This window comes from Saccoglossus kowalevskii, chromosome 8, assembly GCF_978046115.1.
Source record: "Saccoglossus kowalevskii chromosome 8, keSacKowa6.1, whole genome shotgun sequence".
In the NCBI taxonomy this organism is placed as follows: Eukaryota; Metazoa; Hemichordata; class Enteropneusta; family Harrimaniidae; genus Saccoglossus; species Saccoglossus kowalevskii.
The window spans coordinates 39970197-39990729 of record NC_140648.1 but is presented as its reverse complement, the minus strand read 5'-3'; the positions used below and the strand labels follow the sequence as shown (position 1 = coordinate 39990729).

Here is a 20533-nt window from a genome sequence, read left to right as displayed (position 1 = left end):
GAGAATTTGAGATTTTGACATGAAATGAACAAATCTGAGAAAGAACCATCCAAAGTACTTGCATATCAAATTTGAAAAAATTCTGACTTGCGGTTTCGGAGAAGAAGTTGAAATTGTAAAGTTGATGACGACGGACGCCTCAACGACGACGAACAATCAGAAATATGCTTTGTCGACAGCTGAGCTAAAAATTTGAACATAAGCATTGAAAGCAAGTCAGACATATGGCACGAGAACCACATTCATTAAAACAAAACGGCCGCCAGTTGGCAATTTTGAATCTAAACTGAAAAACAAAATTATTTGCATCAAGGTCCCATGATGTACATACCAAGTTTGAACAAAATCCATCTGTAAACAGCCGAGAAATGCTTGACTATTATGATTTTTTAGCACAAAAATGGGTGCCATTCGGCCATCTTGAATCAGATCGTAAAACAAAATGATGTGCATCAAGGTTCTATAATGTCCAACGTATATACAAGGTTTGAACAAAATCCATCTGTAAACAGCCGAAAAATGCTTGATTTTGATGATTTTTAGCACAAAACTGGCCGCCATTCGGCCATCTTGAATCAGATCGTGAAACAAATTGACGTGCATATGTATAATATCATGTATGATGTACGTGTGAAGTTTGATTGTGATTGGTCCAGGCATTTCTAAGATACAGGTCCGGACGCACGCACGCAGGCAGGCACGCACACACACACACACACACACACACACATGCGGTGGTCAAAACACAAGTCCCTGTTTTCGGACTGCGTTCGAACGGGGACTAATTAATTAATCTTTTTGTTTTTTTATATGTAGTACCAGGTATATGTACACCTGTATTAATCTTAATATTTCATACTGAATAATACCCGGTATAACAAAAAGCTAAATTTGGTGGTATCATGGTGAAATGTCTTCATTTGCACTCATTTAACAAATTATTATTTCAGCAAAATTTTCACCCACATCATTATTATACATGATAGTCACACCACAATTGAACTAAGTTATTTTCCCCAATACATGTAAGACATGCCTGTATTAAACAGATCCCACAGGATTTAATAAAATAGCAAATTTCACAAAAAGATTTCACTCTACATGAAGTACGGGCTATGATTTTAGCTAATCTCATATGTTTGAAAATCTAATTATGATTACTAGCACAGTAACAGGAAGGTATGATAAAAAGTGCAGATTGCAGAAGAGGAAGTATGGTAGCATTGTTTTGAGAAGAGTCTTGTTGCGAGTTCATTCTTTCTAGAGAACAATCTCCCTACGTGTGTTTTAGTTGATTGTCGTGTCGGAAATGACATATACTGAAATGAATATTTATGAATATACTGATAATAGTAAATCTTCAAAATGAACATTGAAAACATTGGCGTATCCGGACTGTGTCTTAAAAACAGCCAGATTTAATATGTACATTCACACAGGTTTTCTTTGACCTCTTAGCCCATGCTACAAACTATGCATTAACACTACTAATGAGACTATGAGGTGAAATAAATGTCTCTCAAAAACAGGATTATTGATGTACCACCACAGACCAAAAAAATATTGATGCTGTAAACAGTGTACCATACACAATGTTTACATCACATAGTTCTGTAGTCTCTGAAGTGGACAGTCTTAAGGACTATTAGCAATAGTGCAAATGATATATTTGCTAGAGTGTATATTAGGCTTTTTGCATTTAATTAATTCATATTTATACACATCATATCTAAATATGATATCAATTCTGATACATACTACAGATAAACTGCTATTGCCAAAATGCCTGGTTATGCATTAGGTGTTAATTCATGCTGATATCTACAGCTGGTACTTAGTCCAGGACAAAGTGGCCCGAAAACATGCATATTGCTTATTTTTATGTCAAAAGCGTCTTAACACTGGTAATGAATGTTTCATGATTTTTTTATTCCCACATGTCAAAATTTTATCCAGATTCAGGGCTGATGCAATGCAACAGAATAATATCAGTTGACAATTTATAGCAAAGACTCAATATGGGTTAGAATTACTATACAAACATATTACAACACAAAGACTCAATATGGGTTAGAATTACTATACAAACATATTACAACACAAAGACTCAATATGGGTTAGAATTACTATACAAACATATTACAACACAAAGACTCAATATGGGTTAGAATTACTATACAAACATATTACAACACAAAGACAGATAATAAATTTGCTCATTTATAATTAAATATCCATTCCAATGAAGGTATACTTTGATGTTCAATTAGAATTGACCATTGACGATCAATTAAATCTTGAGTAGTCTAAAGGCTCTAGCCATGGGTTTGAATCTTATGTTCAGCAAACTTGCTCAATATTGGAGGAAGAACTCATCAACTCTATAAGTCCAAAACTTTTTTTATCACATGCTCAACTTGGAGTACCACATAAACCGAAAAAATGCAATTTTATGCTAAGGCAGAACTTTTAAGCATGTCAGTTACAGTTGCTGACGGCTATCAATAATTGGCAGAAATATCATTATTTTCCCATCATGTCTGGGTATTTTGATCAGTAAAAAGCTGTGGTAATTCTCTCCTATCGCATCTGGATATTTTGATTTGTAAAAGGTTGTGGTAATTCAAGTCCTTCTTTGGCTTCAAAAAATGTGTAAGATAAAGTCAAAGTATCAATGTTCAACATCTTTGGATCTTCAGCAAAGTCTGGATCAATATAAAAAAACACTGGCATATCTACCTGTAAAAAAAAAAAGCATGTTGTAGAGATTTATGTACATTTTAGGCACTAAAATTAAGTTCGTGGCACACTCACCCATAGTAGGGATCAACTTTCCTTTGGTAACCCAAAATAGGATTTGAACTTGGGTTATCGATCATGGGCCTGATGCAACAACAACTACACTACCAGTGACCAGTTCTTGTACAAAAGTTTTTCTTGTAAGAGATATCTTTGTAAAGAGCTACTCTTTTATTTTGTCATCAATGGTTGATGATGAGATGCACTTCATACTAGAATGCAAGTTCTATGAAAATGTTAAAACAGTGCAACAACCCAAAAGTGAATAAATTTGTTACAATGTTAACAAATAATAACAGTCAAATGACAATCAAACTACAATGTACATCAAAAATACTACCAGCTGTCCCAAAGTAAATTAAATTTTTTGTTAGCATTTTCATGTATGCTTCTTTTTCGTTCTCCATTTCTATTGTATTTTTTTATCTTGAGTAAATTTCCAAAAAGAATACAATAATGCAAAGATTTTATTATTATTATTACATGTACATGTATATGCTATGGCCAATTAAGTTTAGAGATGGCAGATGCACTCCAACATGATTAGATCAAAAATGGCTATCTAATACATCCATTTTTCAATCTAATTTTGGGTCTATGATCAAACTCTCAGACTATTTCAATTAAACTCATAGATGATATAGTGCATTTCAAGTTAACACTTTCAGTGAAACTCATGTGTAATGCATATATATCATGTCGCCTACCTCTTCATGTGGATTAAGTATTTGTTCTTCAAAACAAAAACACTGTATTTTATTAAAATATTGACCAGCTTCAAATGGTAGTATATTGTAAGTGGCAATACCAATGATAGGTTTATCTGTTGGATTTTTAGCTTTATAAAAAGCTAATGCTGTTTCACCAGGATGCACCTGTAAAAATGAAATAAGCATGTGTATTTATCACATAATCACAACAAGACATGACATTTCATAGACCTCACTCAGAAAAAATTTAAAAACTTATATTGAACTGGGTTTGTGTCAGAGTGAATTAATTCATTATGAGCTGTATTACAATTCTGTTATTAATTGTTCAGAATTGATGTGTTACAATTTTAGGGGGGTGGGGTAAAAAAAAATATTCATTTGGCTTTTCTGACACAATTTATAACTTGTTAACCATATAATGCGATGTGCACTTGTAAACAATTATTACCTGTTCCTGTACCAACTTTGAACAAAACTGGATGACACATATCTGAGAAAAAGCTTGTTTTTTTTAGATTTTTAAGGAAAAAAATGGCTTCCAAGTCATAAAAATTCATTCAATCAAACAGGTCATGAATAACACTGCCTTCACTTGTTGTCATTTGAAAGTTGCAACATATAATTTGTCCAGTTTTTGGCATGGACATAAATTGGCAAACATGATTTCTATGGCATTTTCAAGTTTATAGCACTCTCCATGCTGGTCTCAGCAAGAACACCAGAGAGCAACAAACAAGTACAACAGGTAAAATGACATGTAAGTATACAAATCAGATCTGCAAATATGTTGAAGAGTCAGTGTTGTGTCTGTTTGAATAAACTTCATTGTACAACTGTATTCCTAATACAAGGACACTGTCAATCACAGAACTGTTCCAGCGAAAAACTTCTGATATGTTAGACAGTAACAGGGCAATGACACTGTTTGTCATACAAGTACTAGCACCAGATGAGGAACTGAGAAACTGCAATGATCCTTGGTGTACATTACAGTGCAAGAATCCAGAAAAATATTATCAAGTTTTTATTATCATACATTAATATTAACAAATTGTGTGAAATTGAACTTTTATGTACAGAGAAACACATATTTATGCTTTGGTTGACAGCACTTCTCAAAGTAAAAAAAGAGGACCTGCGAAACTTTATACAATTGTCAGACATGCAGCGAATAGTATGCTTTTGTAATATATGCAGTTTCAGTGGCTTTGCTTTCTGAGAAAAAAATTCTGCGCCTGAAAAAAAACATTTAGTCAAAAGTAAGCAGAGGTTGTAGCATATGTGCTCCCATTAGCTGTTAAATTTAATTAAAAAAGATATTTGTGCATCGTTTTTTCAGTGCGAAAACATATTACTTAATATATTTATACCAGCCAGAAAGAAATTGCAGTTTACACTGTGCAATTAGGAATATAAATGGACAACAATTGATGCATGTCTAGCAATATACTGTTTGAAAGGCCGCAAGATGTAATGAAATAGCAAACCAATCACTACTCGAGTCGGACTGGCTGGGAAACTGCACAATACATACAAAAATGTATGCAAATGATATATGAGCAGCTCCACCAAATTTAAAAATATTCTTTCCATAATTATGACTGTAATGTGAATGTGATTTTCCACTCCTTAGCAATACTAGTTTGTGTATTGTATTGTATTGTATCATACAAGTTTATTATGATTCTAAATGTGTTTGTAATATTATTTAGCTTTATTTAGCATTCTGTTTAGTTGGTTAACTTTACTGTATCTTAATGTAGTTTATTTTATTTTTATACGACCATAGAACAACTCACTGTAGTTTGTTTTAATGTTGAATATACATAAGGATGTACCGGGTGTAATATTTCGGGGAAAAAAAATTTACGACCATAAAAGCACAGTTTCTTGTCTTTGAAATTGACGAGACACAATTTTGTCCATATAAGCATTGCGCAAATAAAGATACAATTACGGGATACATTATCTTCACACAAAAATGACTGTGATTTCCACCGAGACGAGAACTGCGTATGCGTCATAAAAACTTGGATTTTCCAGCAGTTTTGAAGGAAAATGTTAAAAATCAAAGAAAAACACAGTGAAACTTTGAAGAATCGAAAAAATAACTTGATGTGCATAATAGCACCATCAATTTCTGTCTCTGTACCAACTCTAAACTGAATTGGATCACACATGTGTGAGAAAAAGCTGGTAACATGAAAATGTGCACACACGGATGCACAGACACGACCCAAATTAATACCCTCCGCCCAGATCCGACGGGGGCTACCGGTAATGATACTGGGAATCACACCGTGACATTCCTTCTGCTGGGAATCACACTGTGACATTCCTGCTGCTGGGAATCACACTGTGACATTCCTGCTGCTGGGAATCGCACTGTGACATTCCTTCTGAAACATCTCAAATATCACAAATATAATGTTTTTGAATAATGAATAGGGTTGTAAAAATCAAAATAAACATTTTTCATCTTACCCTGACTTCACCCATCTGTGGTTTGAAATTCCATCTCATACTGGATGCTAAATCTGCATTAAATTTTATCAGTATTTGTCTAGTAGCTACTTTTTCCATTGTTTCAACTTTCTCAGTATCATGACCTATTGTCGCTTGACCACCTAATCCAGTTGCCTGTACAAAGAACCAAATAAGGCATTTATAAACAATAATACCACATAATAATAATAAATGAAATAAGTCATTGTTGTTCAATAGTAAACTAAACTGAAATAATTTAGCCATTTAAATCAGAGCTGGAAACAATCCATGCCAAAATGTGTGCAATGGTAATGTCGGTAAAAAGTTTGATTGCAATCAGTCAAGGAATATAGCGCAGTATTTACAGGTAAATACAAAATGTTCATCAGTCAGCCATTTTGAATCCAATCAGAAAAACACAATTCATCAAGGTAATGTGAAATGGATAGATGTGCACATGTATCCCAAGACATATGTATCATGTATCTGCTCTGATAATTTCCTCATTTTACAATTTTAGACCTTTATTCAGCACACAAACTGTCAAACAGATTTGATTTATAGTGTGTCAAAGTTGCTTTCTGTTTCAAAAATCTTGACATTATCTTATGAGCAATATAATCTAACAATTGTTTAATGCACTGTTTATCAGGATGTCAAAACGAAAAATTCCCATGCCCTAATAGCAGTGTCACGGTTGATATCAGAAAGATGATTACCTCATCTGTATTACATGTTTCTTACCTGACAGAATAAAGTATAAAGTGGAACAGCTGCATAGGAAAGTCCAACTATAAGAACCGCTATTGACGTTATGTAAATCATGACTGTTTTATTCTTCTGTTGAAACTGGTGAGCCGAAATACGTGGGTGAACTTTCTTAAATCGAACAAACATTGTGTTGTACAAAACAGGAGGTGTAATGAGAGAACTGAGTGCAGAAGAGTTTTTACAGACGGGGAAAAGTCTGAAATAATGCTTAGTTGGTCCATTGAATTTATGAGTGTGTACATTGTGATGTGATGTTCTACAGATAGATGGAATTGAAGAAACCTCTGTTTTTTTCAACGCGTAGTTACAGTAAAATCTTAGGTTGGTAAATCTCCAGAACTCTAGATAGTTAGCTGAACTTGATGGAAATTTCAATGCCTACGGGTACAAACAAAATCTCAATGATAAGTAAAATCAGCTAATACAAATAAAAGTCAATGCTTCCCTGGCAAATTTGTGAACTAGAAACCCATTGAATTTACTCAAAAAGTGAAAATAAGTGGTTTTACAATAGTTGGTTTACACTTTTTTATCATATTTTCAGTTTTTAATGGGTGCATTATTGGAAATAACATTCTGTGGGTTTTGACAATTCCTCTGCGTAGTGTTTGGTACAGAGATATGTTATGAGATATAATAATAATAATGAATTTATTGCATCCTTAGAAATAATTTACATTGGTTGAACAGCAATAAAATGTTAGTAATAAAGTACAATACATATAAAACTAAACTAAAAGTAAAATGTCAGTTATTGTTATTTCTGATTTCAAATATTTTGTATAAGTATTCACCAACTTGTCTTATTGGGAAGGAAGCAGGGTCTTACTTGACATCTTAATGCCTGCTGTCAATTTAGTAATTTTATATTAGTTAGTATTATAGAGATCTTGTATTATTTAGTAATTTAGTGATTGTATTTGTTATTTAGTATATTGTGTTTTTTTGTTTTGTTTTTTATATATATTTTTCTCCTTGTACTTTGTGACAATTTTCTTTCCCTCCGGGGATTGTGTAAGATTCAATAAGTAAATAAATAAATAAAAAAATAAATAAATAAATTAAATATAATTATATAATTAAATATCTGGTCATCACTTTTCAATTCTTCTGCAATATTGATATTATTAAATAGCTTTTGTCTTTCTGTTTGGTACCTAAGACATTCCATGAAGAAATGTTCTTCATTTTCAAATTTGATCTGGGAACATTGCTTACAGATTCTGAGATGAATTCAAAACCAGTTTTTGTGACAACATGTATTGTAAGAAAGTTTCATGAGAAACTGCACATATGCCATGTTTCACAGTTGATTCGTCCTAATTCACATTCATCCCAAGACACTTTTTGTAGTCCATATTAGATCATCAAACAGCGAATCCTAGTAATAATAATTTTATTAAAACATCTAACAACCTTTGAAAAGAATAAGGGGCGAGTTTAACTTGTCCCGGCGTGACATAACCCCATTACTTGCCCATATCACGCCAGATTTCCTCATTGTTTTATGTACACTGTTACTAGTATTTTTGAGTGATTAACTACCCCCTTTCTTTCATTTCACACATTGTCTTCTAAATACGCATAGTTTTGAATTGTTTACCAGAAACACTAACCTGCTTAACAAGAGTAGCCATTTTGGAAAGATTGTTCGGTAATGCATTTCTCCACGATGTCAACTTCAAGTTCTGGAAAGTTTGCAAAAATGATTTTGTTTAATTTATGTAATATATCTAATGTAATTTTCGGGAACATTATATGCGTTTAACGTAGTCTGTGTTCATAAATACCACGGAACACATTCAATAGACCGTAAACCTCGTTTTGATGATCACATCCAATATGGCAGCTCACACGAAAGCGTGAGTCTCAAACACTTAAAGAGAACAAATACACGATTGTTGTTGTTGTTGTTGTTGTTGTTTGCCATCGGATAGAGGATAAAACATGGGGATCCTGGACAAGATTTCCGAAATCGAGAAGGAGATTGCTCGAACTCAGAAAAATAAAGGTAAGAACGTCGTTGATCATTAATTATATGGAGGTGTGTGTGTGTGGGGGGGGGGGGCAAAATATTATTTTGTTTTGGGATTTTTGCCAAGCTTATGGCCAAAATTAAGCCAACTGTCCTGTTTAGGACTTCAAATGTATGTTAAACTTATATTAACCTATCCCTTAATATGAGCTATCAACACAAATCAAAGCGAACGCAACGCATGTCAAATTCAATCGGCGATTGCCGGTTTGGCCGTGATATGCCGCTATTGGCACCTACCCTAGCATGACGTAGAAGAGGTCAGCTTACTATTTAACTAAATTTCGGCGTCCGCGGGAAAAGATTTTACGAAAAAAATAAAATTTACCGAAGCTCAAATTTAACGCGTCGTTTATCCAAAGCACGTGTTGTCTATGAGGGCCCACACAGGAAGTAGGACAGATGAACAGAAATGAAAAACGTGATTGTGAATTTGGCTATGGGAGCTCGAACTTCAATTCAAGCTTGTTGGAAAGTACGTGGAAAACACTATATATCGGTGGTAATTTTATCGTCTGCGGCCAAGTATTTTATTTTAAAATCATTTTCTTGTGAGCATTTTCTTGTGAGTTTTCGACATTACGAGAACCACATGCATACCTTGCTGAAAACCCGTCTGATTTCCATGACTCAAACTCAGACCTGTAGAACTGACGACGTTCTTCCGTAATTACTGTTACGCGCATGTTCAACGACCTTTGACGTCAACTGCGCAGAATTAAAAAATGATCGTTACACCTCAGGAAGGCGATGACGGCTGAATAATCAGTGTGACGGTAGCCGGCAGAAGTCATCATATGAAAATTTGTGCTTACAACTGGTTTTTAATCCATGTCGAAAATGTGCACAGAATGGTCGTTTTGTGCAAGTTTTCGACATGGCTTATCAGCCACCTCAAGTGCCAAATCCATGAAATAAACAACCAATGTCAATAGAGTATCCTAGGTGTTAAAAATGGATTAAGTACTGGTAAACCAACTTCTTCTAAACGCTTGCTTTTTGACTGATTTAGTCGTCTTTTTTGAACTCAGAAGCCCGCAAAACCTAATATTACATGTGAGAACGAAACAAATCCGTCGAGATTTCACGTTTCCCGTAAAAGGAATGCTGGCTGTTCCCTCTCTGGACTCCCTCCCCGCGTATACTAGTACTGGTACTACCATGAATTAGTACCTTCCATGGTACTACCAACTCTAACCATGTCCCCATTTGGTGACGCATGTCAAGCTATAAATGGGCATCAATACTCATTTCGCCCAATATTTCGCTTTTATAACATTTTAATCAACAGCATATCGCTTAATTTCTTTTTTTCTCACTCGCTTATTAAAAACACTGACCGCTTGTTCAAACACTGAACACTGGCACATGAGTTGTCGAAATGGTCGTTTTAGTACTGAAGTTTGAGGATTCAATGAGTATTAACCATTATTTAATTTTGAACGACACTTCCAAACCATCATACTTTGTTTCGTTCGCGAACGTAACTTGAACTATGACCTCTTGTTATGTGAACGTTCCACAACAAGCTGATAGAGCGGGACTGCGTTCGGTTTGAATCCAGGGCTGCTATCTCGTTTCAACAATATGATTATCGAGACAATTACGTGATACAGGCAATGCTAACTCCTTAGGGCAGAGAGCAGAGACACCAGGAACATATTGATGCTACGGCCATGTATTTAAAATGCGAGCATGCAGACGGGCAATATTTCTGGGTTCACGCGCTTGAAAAATTAAGCGAAAATTATTCAACATGCAGTTGCAAAAGCGAGTAAAAATAATGATCGAAAAGCAGAAGCGAGCAGGAGGTTGGGTGAAATTAGTGCTGTAAATTCAGGTCCATTGTTAACATACGATCAGCCAAGATCTATATCATTCTGTAGCACGCCAGAGACAGACAAAATGCTATCAGGTTAAGTTGTTGAAAAACGGTCATGATTCAATGCACTCCAGTAGCCAGCATCTGTGCATGCTATCCTGCCAGACATTTTTGCAAAAATAGGCCATAGTTATTAAACAGACTGTATCGACCACAGTTTTCACATTTTTTGCAATCTGTTCGCATACACACTTCATTACCACCATGGACAACAATTTCTCGTATAAAAAAAATCACTGTTTTATTTCAATACACAATTTTTACTGCCGTTAAGTAACGATGTTTTGCCCTTTGTACAGTCTCAATAAACACGTGTTAAACATTGAAATAAATATTGCTTAATTGAAAACACATTACAAGCAAGTACAAGGTCACTACATGAATGCAAGTTCGAAGTAAGAAGAAAAAAAACGCGCGAGTATGGGGATATTTGGGACATGTACGGGGGAAAACGTGTTTGACGTACTCGACCTGTCAGCGTACATTTCAAATTGCAACGTATATTCAATGACTTGAACTACATGTGTAACATATTACATTGTACTTTCCGTGACTTAACTGATGTTATATTCAAGCTAAGTCCACACTTACAACGTATATTTAACGACTCAAACTGAGACTAAAACGAACGAGAATGTAACTGCAACGACTTGATCGGGGTTACCTTCACACGGCAACGTATATTCACCGATTAACCAACTAAATATTTCAACGTACATGTATATTTAATGACTTGAAATAAAACGAACTTGCGAGAACGTAACTGCAGGGACTTGGCGTGTATATATACTCACGCAGAAACGTATTTCCACCGACTAGACCCGATGAACTATCCTGACATTAAAACGTATAAATACCGAGTGAGCATGAAACTAAATTAACGATAACGTATTTTCACCAACTCAAACTATTGTACAGTTTGTGACGCTGTAATAAGTCCCAAATTTATTTGTTGTATGCCTTTCTTAGTCGTCCACCCTGGCGGGCTGCTCCCATGCGTCTGCCTGATGTCGAGGGCTGCTCTTCCGTACTTTGTGTTTGTGTTCCCACGGTGCGTTTTCCCCTCAGTGCCATGTTGTTATGAAAAGCAGCGAAACATTCGCTCGCGTGAAGGTGAACTTTACAAATTGGGCATTCTTTCGATGTTTCTGATAATCAGCCACTCGCTGTTTTACTCCCATCCTTGCTGCACTGTTTACACGATTTTTGACGCCCGGATAGTCTGCATATTTCGTGCGAATCCATGTTTTCACTACGAATAAATGACGTGTTACTTGGAAGAGAGCCAACTTCTCTTATGGATTTTTGAATTCTACTCGAGTGTCCACCAATCAATTGTTTACCTGTGCGGATATTGAAGAATTTGTGCGTTACTTTAGTCGTGCGATTCAATGCCTTGAAACATTCTTAAGCATTGACCAATGCAACATCTATGAAATAACAGGCCATGTAGATCCACCAACGATTGTTTTTTCTGCCCGTGTGATAGTACCGGTATTTTCGCCTATGGTTAGAACGATCCACGCCACCCATGTGATGTCTGTAACATTGTAACGATACAGGCACGTGTCTCTCGGCATCTACTGCTTCTGCCGACGTAGCCAGTGGAGGATAGACTGTATTTAAAATCAATATTTGCGCGCTGTCTTCCTAGTATGCAGTAATATTGATAGTGTCGTCCGGTCTAGTTGCTGCTTTCATTTCACCAATTTTCAATTTCAGCTTCTTGCTTTTCCCCTCAGGAATTAATTGCGGCGGCATGGTTTTCCGATTTCGTCTGCTAAAACTACCGACCATGTACACTTTCTTGTCTTGTAATTCAAGGGCTGTGTTAACTGACGTAAAAAGCGAATCACAGAAAAGAATATGGTTTTTTTCTGTGAAGGGCTGTAGTATTTTGAAGCCATCACGGTAGGGTTTGTGGGGCAATCTCTGCTTAAACTTGGACCGTCCCTTGAATCTAATCGTACCCTCATCAATCGAAATTTCCTGTCCCATCTGGTAGTATCGCCGAAAATTTTCGAGTACGGGTTTCAGTCACGGGTTCATTTTATACAACAGGTTGGCCTCTGATCATTGACGACGACGTTCAATGTCAGGATCCCACCGTGGGTCATTTACTGGATCTGCTAAATGAAAATAACGCATTAGCATTTGAAATCTGATCCGAGTCATTACTGACGCAATTCCCATATTCTGCAGAAAGGGGTCACTCGACCAATAATCGTCGGTTGCTGATTTGTGATCAACACCCATACATTTCATCACACCAAAGAATGCTTGCATTTCACTGAAATTTGTATTACGCCAGCGGGCATTTAATTTTTTTGCAATGCATTTTTTATGATATTTGGCGTATTTATTAGTCTCGATGGAAGCCAGTTCTATCAGTTCTGGTGGGATAAATTTGTAGAAATATTCCACCTCACAAGCATATGAAGGCAGTTCGAAAGTTGGTCCAGGTTCGTGTTCAAAAACTGGAAGAGTAAATATATCGCCGTCTTCCTCCGTGGCCATTCTCCATTCACCAGTGCCGGAGGCAACATAATCGAATGTAACACCAATTTCTGTGTCGGATTCAATTTCAATGTCGCTATCGAGTATAGGTGGGTAACGTTGCTCTAAAAAATCGTCATTCTCAGCACGATCTTCATCGATTTCTGAATCTGTATCGTCGTCAGTTGCAACTATGAAGTAGCTCACCCGTTTTTTCGTCCAATACAAGTTCATCATCACGCGTGTCCATTGGCGATGCGTGTGCATACACAACACTTTTTTTAATAGTTTGTTTTTCGGGGAAACTCGCAAGTGTTGATTGTTCTGTATCGCATACATTTTCTTGTACCATTTCTTTGATGACATCGACGTTTTGTTGCGTACTCGTTGGGTCGATATGTTCAGGCCCCTGCTTTTCTGCGTTGGCAGTTGTGGCGGATGTCGACGGTTCCGAATCGCAAACATTGTCTTGCAAAAATTGTATCACATCTTCGACGGCATGTTGTATTTCAGTGTGACCAACTTCCATTTCTTCGGCATCTGCTTTGTCGGCGGCTGGCGATTCAACCACTTTACTGTTCGTCTTCGATTTACGTTTGCCTCCTGGTTTGCCCCCTGGTTTTCCCCTTGCAGTCCTTCAAACGGTTTTCTTCTGTAATCGCATGTTCATTGAGGATACAGTCTCCGACTTGCGTTTGTTCTTATTCTTTTTCTTGAGTGGACTATTATCACTGGTGTCCGTGGTACGTTTGGCTGGTAACTCACCGACGTCAAATGTTTCCTTTGCTGTGGATTTCTTTCTTTTTCCACACTTTGCTGGTGAAAAATCTGTCACGTCGATGTCAAACTTATCACTCCCCGTGCCACTGCACGATTGACGCGTTTTCTTCAGTTTCCTTCTTGCCTTCATAAAACACTTTCTATCTGTATAAGACGGCATATTAACGTACTTGTTGGAAAGCAGGCACACAGCGAGTCTGGGCTTTATCTCACTTTCTTCGGCCATATTTATACTAAACGACCAGATGTCCACAAGACTGCATCTCCCCACAATTTGAATATTTATTGTTATGTAAATAAATGTTATTTTTTCGAACACGGATTGGTTACAATTTGCATACACATAAAATGCTTATGCTAGCTCAGACGGTGAAATCACGTGGACTTGAATATTTCCCACCAGCTGTCCCGGTAATTTTACGTTGGTGATTGCCGACATTCCAAGCTCAGTCATTGGAATTCGTCATGCTATTCATTCTAAGTGCCGGGACTATTTGCCAAGCTGGTCAAAATAAGTTACTACCGTTATAATATACTCGTGAATCGTGTCGTTCAAATACGGTTGTAATGATGCAGTTTGCAATGTGGTCAAGGCGTTTTTGTTACGTCGTCGCAAACGTCGCGTTGTGACGGTAAAATAGTGAAATGAGCAGACAAGTGTATAGAATTACATTCTTTATTACTTGGTTAATTTATTTGATTTGACGGAATCGAAAACAAATTCTCTCCCTCCATAATTTCACAAGTGTAAAATATCAGGTTTCGTACAACGTATTATAAACGCTTGACCGTCTGAGCAACCTAAATAGCAGGCTGTTTTTCAACGACTTAACCAGTTAGCTAGCTGGAGTGGTAAATTCTAGCATACCCATATTGACGGCGGTTTTTCACCGACTTGACCGGAAAAGGGTTAAGCGATGATCGATTGAAACAGACTCGCTTTGCAATTTTTAACGGCTACGTTCTGCTGAAGATATAAGACTTCACTTTCGGAGTTATTACCGAAGATAATGTACGACAGCAAAAAAACAACATTCATGTAGGTCCAATCAGTACTGTTGTATCGTCTCGTTCGTCAACCGAACGTTACTACCCGGACCTGCTCGATTATTATTGCAAATGTCATTTCTTTCCAGAATCATTTGGGTATAAGTACGTTATTTTAGAATGATTTTCATTTGGTTTCACGTGATAGTTAATCTGATTTATCATATAGCATTACAAACAGGAAGTCCTCGGCATGGGTCAGAGTACTAGTATACCACTCCAGACCACTCGTTTTGATGAATGGTCTGGGTGTGGCTTGTGGGTAGGAATAGAAAATGAATTTCGGTGAGGTTGTGATTATTTGGATTTTTTAAGAACGGATTTTTACTATTGAAATGAAATTATCACGTCTAGGGGTGAATTGTTAATAGGTGAAGTGATGTTGAAAAACATAAGTAGTTCATCTTCTTGCGTACACCGCAACAACAAAGGTTTATTTTTCAACACAGATCTCCAGTCAAGAGGATGGCGTCTGGACGTCACCCCAGAGTTAAACCATAGACAATATTAGTAGGAAGAACAAGCAACTCCAGCGATTCTATTGTAGCAGGGTAGGCTGGAAAAAAGTTAGGCTGATTTAAACTAACAGTTAACATAAACTAAGTGTTTATTTCGATTTCTCGTTAAGGTAGAGATGCAGTTTATCTGACAGGTATTTTGATTAGTTAATTAGGCAACCAAGATGACCTCCCTTGTCCACAAAACTATATATTTTTGGAAAGCTTATTGTATGAATTTTAAATTTTGTAAGTATTTTTTTTTTATGGACACTGTAGTTTGAAATATGCACAAAAATGTGTATTTTTGGTCAAAAGTGATTTAAACAAAAATTAGCTTCTAAATTATGCTTCTGTTTCCTGTAAAAATTGGTTTACGGGAAAGTGCCGTCTTGAAAACTGTCTGTTTCTAGGCGGCGAGAGTCCTGAACTCTCGCGAAATGCGTAATTTCGTTGACGAGAGTCGCCTACGGTATTCCATGGGTATTCTAAATGGCCGTTGCTGATCCCGAGTTCCCGTATGTAGATGAATTACTCGATGTTTTTTTCCCGGATTTTGATGACGGTGGAAATGATAGTGAAGAAGATCCAAATGCAGTAGACACAGAAATTCATGTTAACAACTGTGTGTGTGTGATTCAGAGCCCGGGCATCAACATCGAAAATAGCGAAGATTTGCGTTTTCTTGATCGTCACGTAAAAGAAACCCTTTGAAACGCCAACAAAAAACCAAAAATAGTGAAAATAAAATAATAAAGACAATCGTGCCTCATTTTACACAAGTATTCGAGTTAAATTATTAATAAAAACAGGGTACAGTACAGTTCTCGCGGAAGCTTTGGCTTCACTTCAGCTTCACCTTCGCTTCAGCATCGCATCATTATGGCATTGTTATGGCTTCAGCATCGCTTCAATGTCGCGACATTAAAAAGTTAGGCGATTATCGCTTCGCTTCATTGTGGCCTCATTATGGCGACAATGTGGCATCAGCATCGCTTCATCAAACAAAGAAGTACTGTACTCATTTCCCCCAAACCTCTTGACCGCTTCCGCTTTTGACCGGTCAATTTCCGTTTTATTTTCGACCGTGCAAAAATTCGGACTACTAAAAATTTTCTGGTTTTCATAGATCACGGTTACTAGTTTAGTTTAGTAACCATGCATAGATGTTGAACAACCGTCAAAAGTTCAAATACTTTTTGTTTTAACTATCTATAATTATGTGCACGCAATCTGACCCTTTGACCTAGATTTGGCTGGGATTGAATATTTTATTTTAGACAATATTCCGACGTGACGCACTGCTACAAAATGTATTCAACAGAAGTACAACATGGTTGTGTGGGTTTCTTTTCCTGATTGTGTTGAGTTTACGATTTGTATAATTATTGTTGTTTTCCCCCAAGCAGAAGACAAGCCGAAGGACCATGAAGCTAAATAGAATTCCCACGCATGGACGTGGACTGAGTGACAGAAAATATTTCTAAGGCTAAAATAAAAATGACCTACTATTACACCTCTTTGTGTATTTGTCAATTTTGTATATATTTGGTATGACCGTATGATCGTAAATACCTAGAAAAATCTCGTCTTTCGTTAATAATTTCATTTGTTTGAAATGTCTACCGACCGTAATTTGTTTCTCCAAACGGTCCCGACGTCCGTCATTCAACACAACCAGCATTTATTTATCGCAATTCATGGGGATCATGTCCCGTAATTTGCGGGCTGTACAACCAAATAATTAAACAAGTACTACTTATTGTATTTTTGTTTTACCTCGCGAAACTACAACAGAGCGTAGAGTTGTCGCGGTTAAATAGTCGCCTTGAAATCGATGGAACTTCAACTACTAGTATCCATTTCTCACCTTGAAATAAAAAAAAATCGAAGAGCATCGGGGGATATATTATTAACCAGTCTTACGAATCGCTAACTTTATTTTATTCGAATTCATAAAATTCACGAGTTTTCGACATTTGTTGGCAACTTCCGCGCTAAAATGGTTGAAAATGTGGGTGTGGTTTTTTCGCAAAGTCCTGTTGATAATACGGACAAATATGGTTCTGTGACCCAGGTCGTGCTCCGATCAGGTGACTTTCAGCCAATCAATGATGTTGTAACAAAACATATTTAACGCAAACTGAAGGGTCGTCGTACCATCCAATCTCCATCGTCGATTCACAAAGTTTTGTTTGTGCTGTGACAGGCTTCGCAATTATTCACTGAAAAACATCGGTATATTTTGACAAACGGATGTGATTTTACCTCAGTTCAAAAAAAGAAAGAAAAAAAACAGGGCTGAGATACAAATCAGTTTTGCAAGTTGGGAAATAAGGTAAACCAGACTGGGGTCGATAATTTTCAGTATCGAAGGACTTCCGTGTGAATCATGATTTTCAAATTGTTCATCGGCTGGTCACCAAATATTTACGGCCACACTAAATGGACACGTTTTTTTTCTGAAGCCCAATAAATTATTTCTGCATGTCAAGCGCTATTCGATTTTTTACAGGGCATGTGGCTCGTTTTCATTCGAAAATATGTTTGTGAGAATACTTTTAAAGTACATATAGATCGAGCTCAGATCACTGATCGTGACTTAATTTTGAGAATTGTTTGTCAAATTTTACCAGACCGACGCCACTACAACCATCCAATCATATGTTGAAAATGTACGCACTTGTTTTGGAACTTTGTATCAAGATGACTGGCGACGACGCCGACGCTCCAGGCGGCATACGCTTGTATTGCATGTTTTAGTAGTCCGGGCATGGGGTCGGACTCGGCTAAAACTAAACGAAACACAGAAAAATACCACCGAAATGAGGAATCCGAATCTGCTCTTCTAGCAGCAAATAAAATGATTGAAAAAAGGTAAATTTATAACAAGAACAGTTTCACTTCGTATACAGCAAATTGTGTTGTATCAGAACGACGATTGCATCGTGTGATTTGAATTTATCACGATTTTCCTTCTAGTCAATATGGAACTCGTCACCTTGCCGATTGTAATGTACTTCGCAAAGTTTTTGGTGCCCAATACTCGCAACACTAAAATAATTAAACAAGATATCTTTTTAAAATGTCATTTTACTCTTGATCATATTATTTTATTCGCCTTGAATTTCAAATCGATTACATATCGAACTTCTGTACATGTTTTTGTTTACTGCCCTTCTGCGTGCAAATAACGAGGTCATACTCATGTCACAATAAGTTGAAGCTGATGCCATGTTGATGCCATGAGACTGCGAAGCTGAGGCCACGATGATGCCACAAAATAGCGAGGCGAACATAGCTTCAATTTTCAATGACGCGAAGCTGATGCCACAATGATGCGATGCTGAGGCGACAATGAAGCCATGCGTAGGCGACAATGATGCCACAAAAGCCAAAGCTTCCGCGAGAACTGTACTGTATAACGTAAGTAGACAGGGTATAACGTGGTATAACGTAAGTAGACGTGCATTCAGGCTGAAATACTGGACAAGTCAATGCGGTGACAGACGTGAAAACGGAAGACGGAATGAAAGTCTATTAAAAAAAGTGCGAGACAGAGAACAACAAAAAACAAGTGTACCGGTAGTCGGTGAAAATAAAAAAAAAATTGAAGATTCATGCATCATGAAAACAATAATATTTGTGTGTTTTGTCGAATACGGGGTACAAACTTACACATGCATTCCGTTTGAAAGAGTGTAAATAGGTAGTCAAGATGACGACAGACATGAAAACGGACGGATTGAAAGTTAATTTCAAAAAAAGTGCAAGACAGAGAACAACAAAAAACGAGCACAGTCGGTGGAAAATAACATAATAAGAAGATTCATGCATCATGAAAACTAAAATATTCGAGTATTTTGTCGAAAACAGGGTACAACCTCAGACATGAATTCCGGTTGAAAGAGTGTGAGCTATAGTCAAGATGGTGACAGACGGGAGAACATACGAATTCAAAGTTTGTTTGAAAAAAATGCGTGGCAGAGAACAATAAAAAACGAGCATAGTCGGTAAACAATAACATAATAAGAAGATTCATGCATCATGAAAACAAAAATATTTTATCGAAAACGGGGTACAGACTGAATATAGCATGTACGGAAACATTACTGCCGTCTGAAACTAACTTTTAATTTTATTCAATTAAACAGGAACATATATATTAAAAGTCATATTTACGAGTGAACCACGTTCACGAGAACATCTGATAACTATTGTGTGTTCGAAAAATGCGTATTGCGGAAAAAAAACGACTCAATTGGGGAAAGATACTTGTAGTTTGATACGAAAGTAGTGACATCACATCAAAGTAAATATGATGTCATTGTTTACTTGCTCATCATAATATTCCAGCCCAGCTTACGTTGGGCATACGGCGTTTGACATTGGTGTTACTATACTACTATACTGTCTATGGTTAAACAGGGCCCAAATTGAGAGGGAGTAAAACACGAAAGTGGAAGAGCTGTCCATGCATTGACCAATCACGCAAGAGCTCACAAACACCAATGAAATATTTGTTGTTGTACTTAACAAAGGGGTTTGGCACTAAAAACAATGGAACATTTATTGGCTTAACGTTGGATTTAGATCGTGTTATAATCCAAATCCCCTAGAAAGAGTTGTAAGCACCAATTTTCATATGAACGACATGAAAGGCGCATAAACACAAAGGAATAATCAGCTTAAAACAAAAGACTCAAGTAGGATTAAAACCCGTTCAGTCTCCTTTTTTTTAGCTCCATGGTTTTGACTAAAGAAAACAAGAGATCCCGGCACCAAAACAAACCCGGCACCACAATGTATGAGAGAACCCGGCACCAAACGAAACAGCACCAATTTGAACGGACACGCATTTGTGTTGGATTTATGTCGATTTAAACAAACATTTTTATTTTATCGTACCTGGTTTTTTGGTTGTTGATTTTGCGAAAATGTAGATTGTTGATTTTGTGTTCGTTTGTTGGTTGCACGTTCAATGGAGGTACCTCCGTGCGTGTACCGATATTTAGTAAATGTATTT

At 36.7% G+C, this 20533-nt stretch overlaps 2 protein-coding genes across 2 annotated transcripts in view; one reads left to right on the top strand and one right to left on the bottom strand.

The window, feature by feature from the left end:
- Positions 1 to 1026: 1026 nt before the first annotated feature.
- On the bottom strand, positions 1027 to 8420 carry LOC100375271 (cytochrome c oxidase assembly protein ctaG-like). Its single transcript, XM_002734821.4, has 5 exons — positions 8387 to 8420; positions 6744 to 7148; positions 5997 to 6152; positions 3507 to 3674; positions 1027 to 2739 (listed from the first exon to the last, which is right to left on the bottom strand). The coding sequence occupies exons 1-5, from the start codon at positions 8405 to 8407 to the stop codon at positions 2581 to 2583; spliced, it is 909 nt and encodes a 302-aa protein (XP_002734867.1). The 5' UTR covers positions 8408 to 8420; the 3' UTR covers positions 1027 to 2580.
- Positions 8421 to 8594: 174 nt separating this feature from the next.
- The window catches only part of LOC102808300 (developmentally-regulated GTP-binding protein 2-like), a 56355-nt gene continuing 44416 nt past the window's right edge, over positions 8595 to 20533 (top strand). Inside the window, exon 1 of the mRNA XM_085502606.1 lies at positions 8595 to 8781. Coding sequence (XP_085358732.1) covers positions 8718 to 8781 — 64 coding nt within the window. The 5' untranslated portion in view covers positions 8595 to 8717. The remainder of the gene's footprint in view (positions 8782 to 20533) is intronic.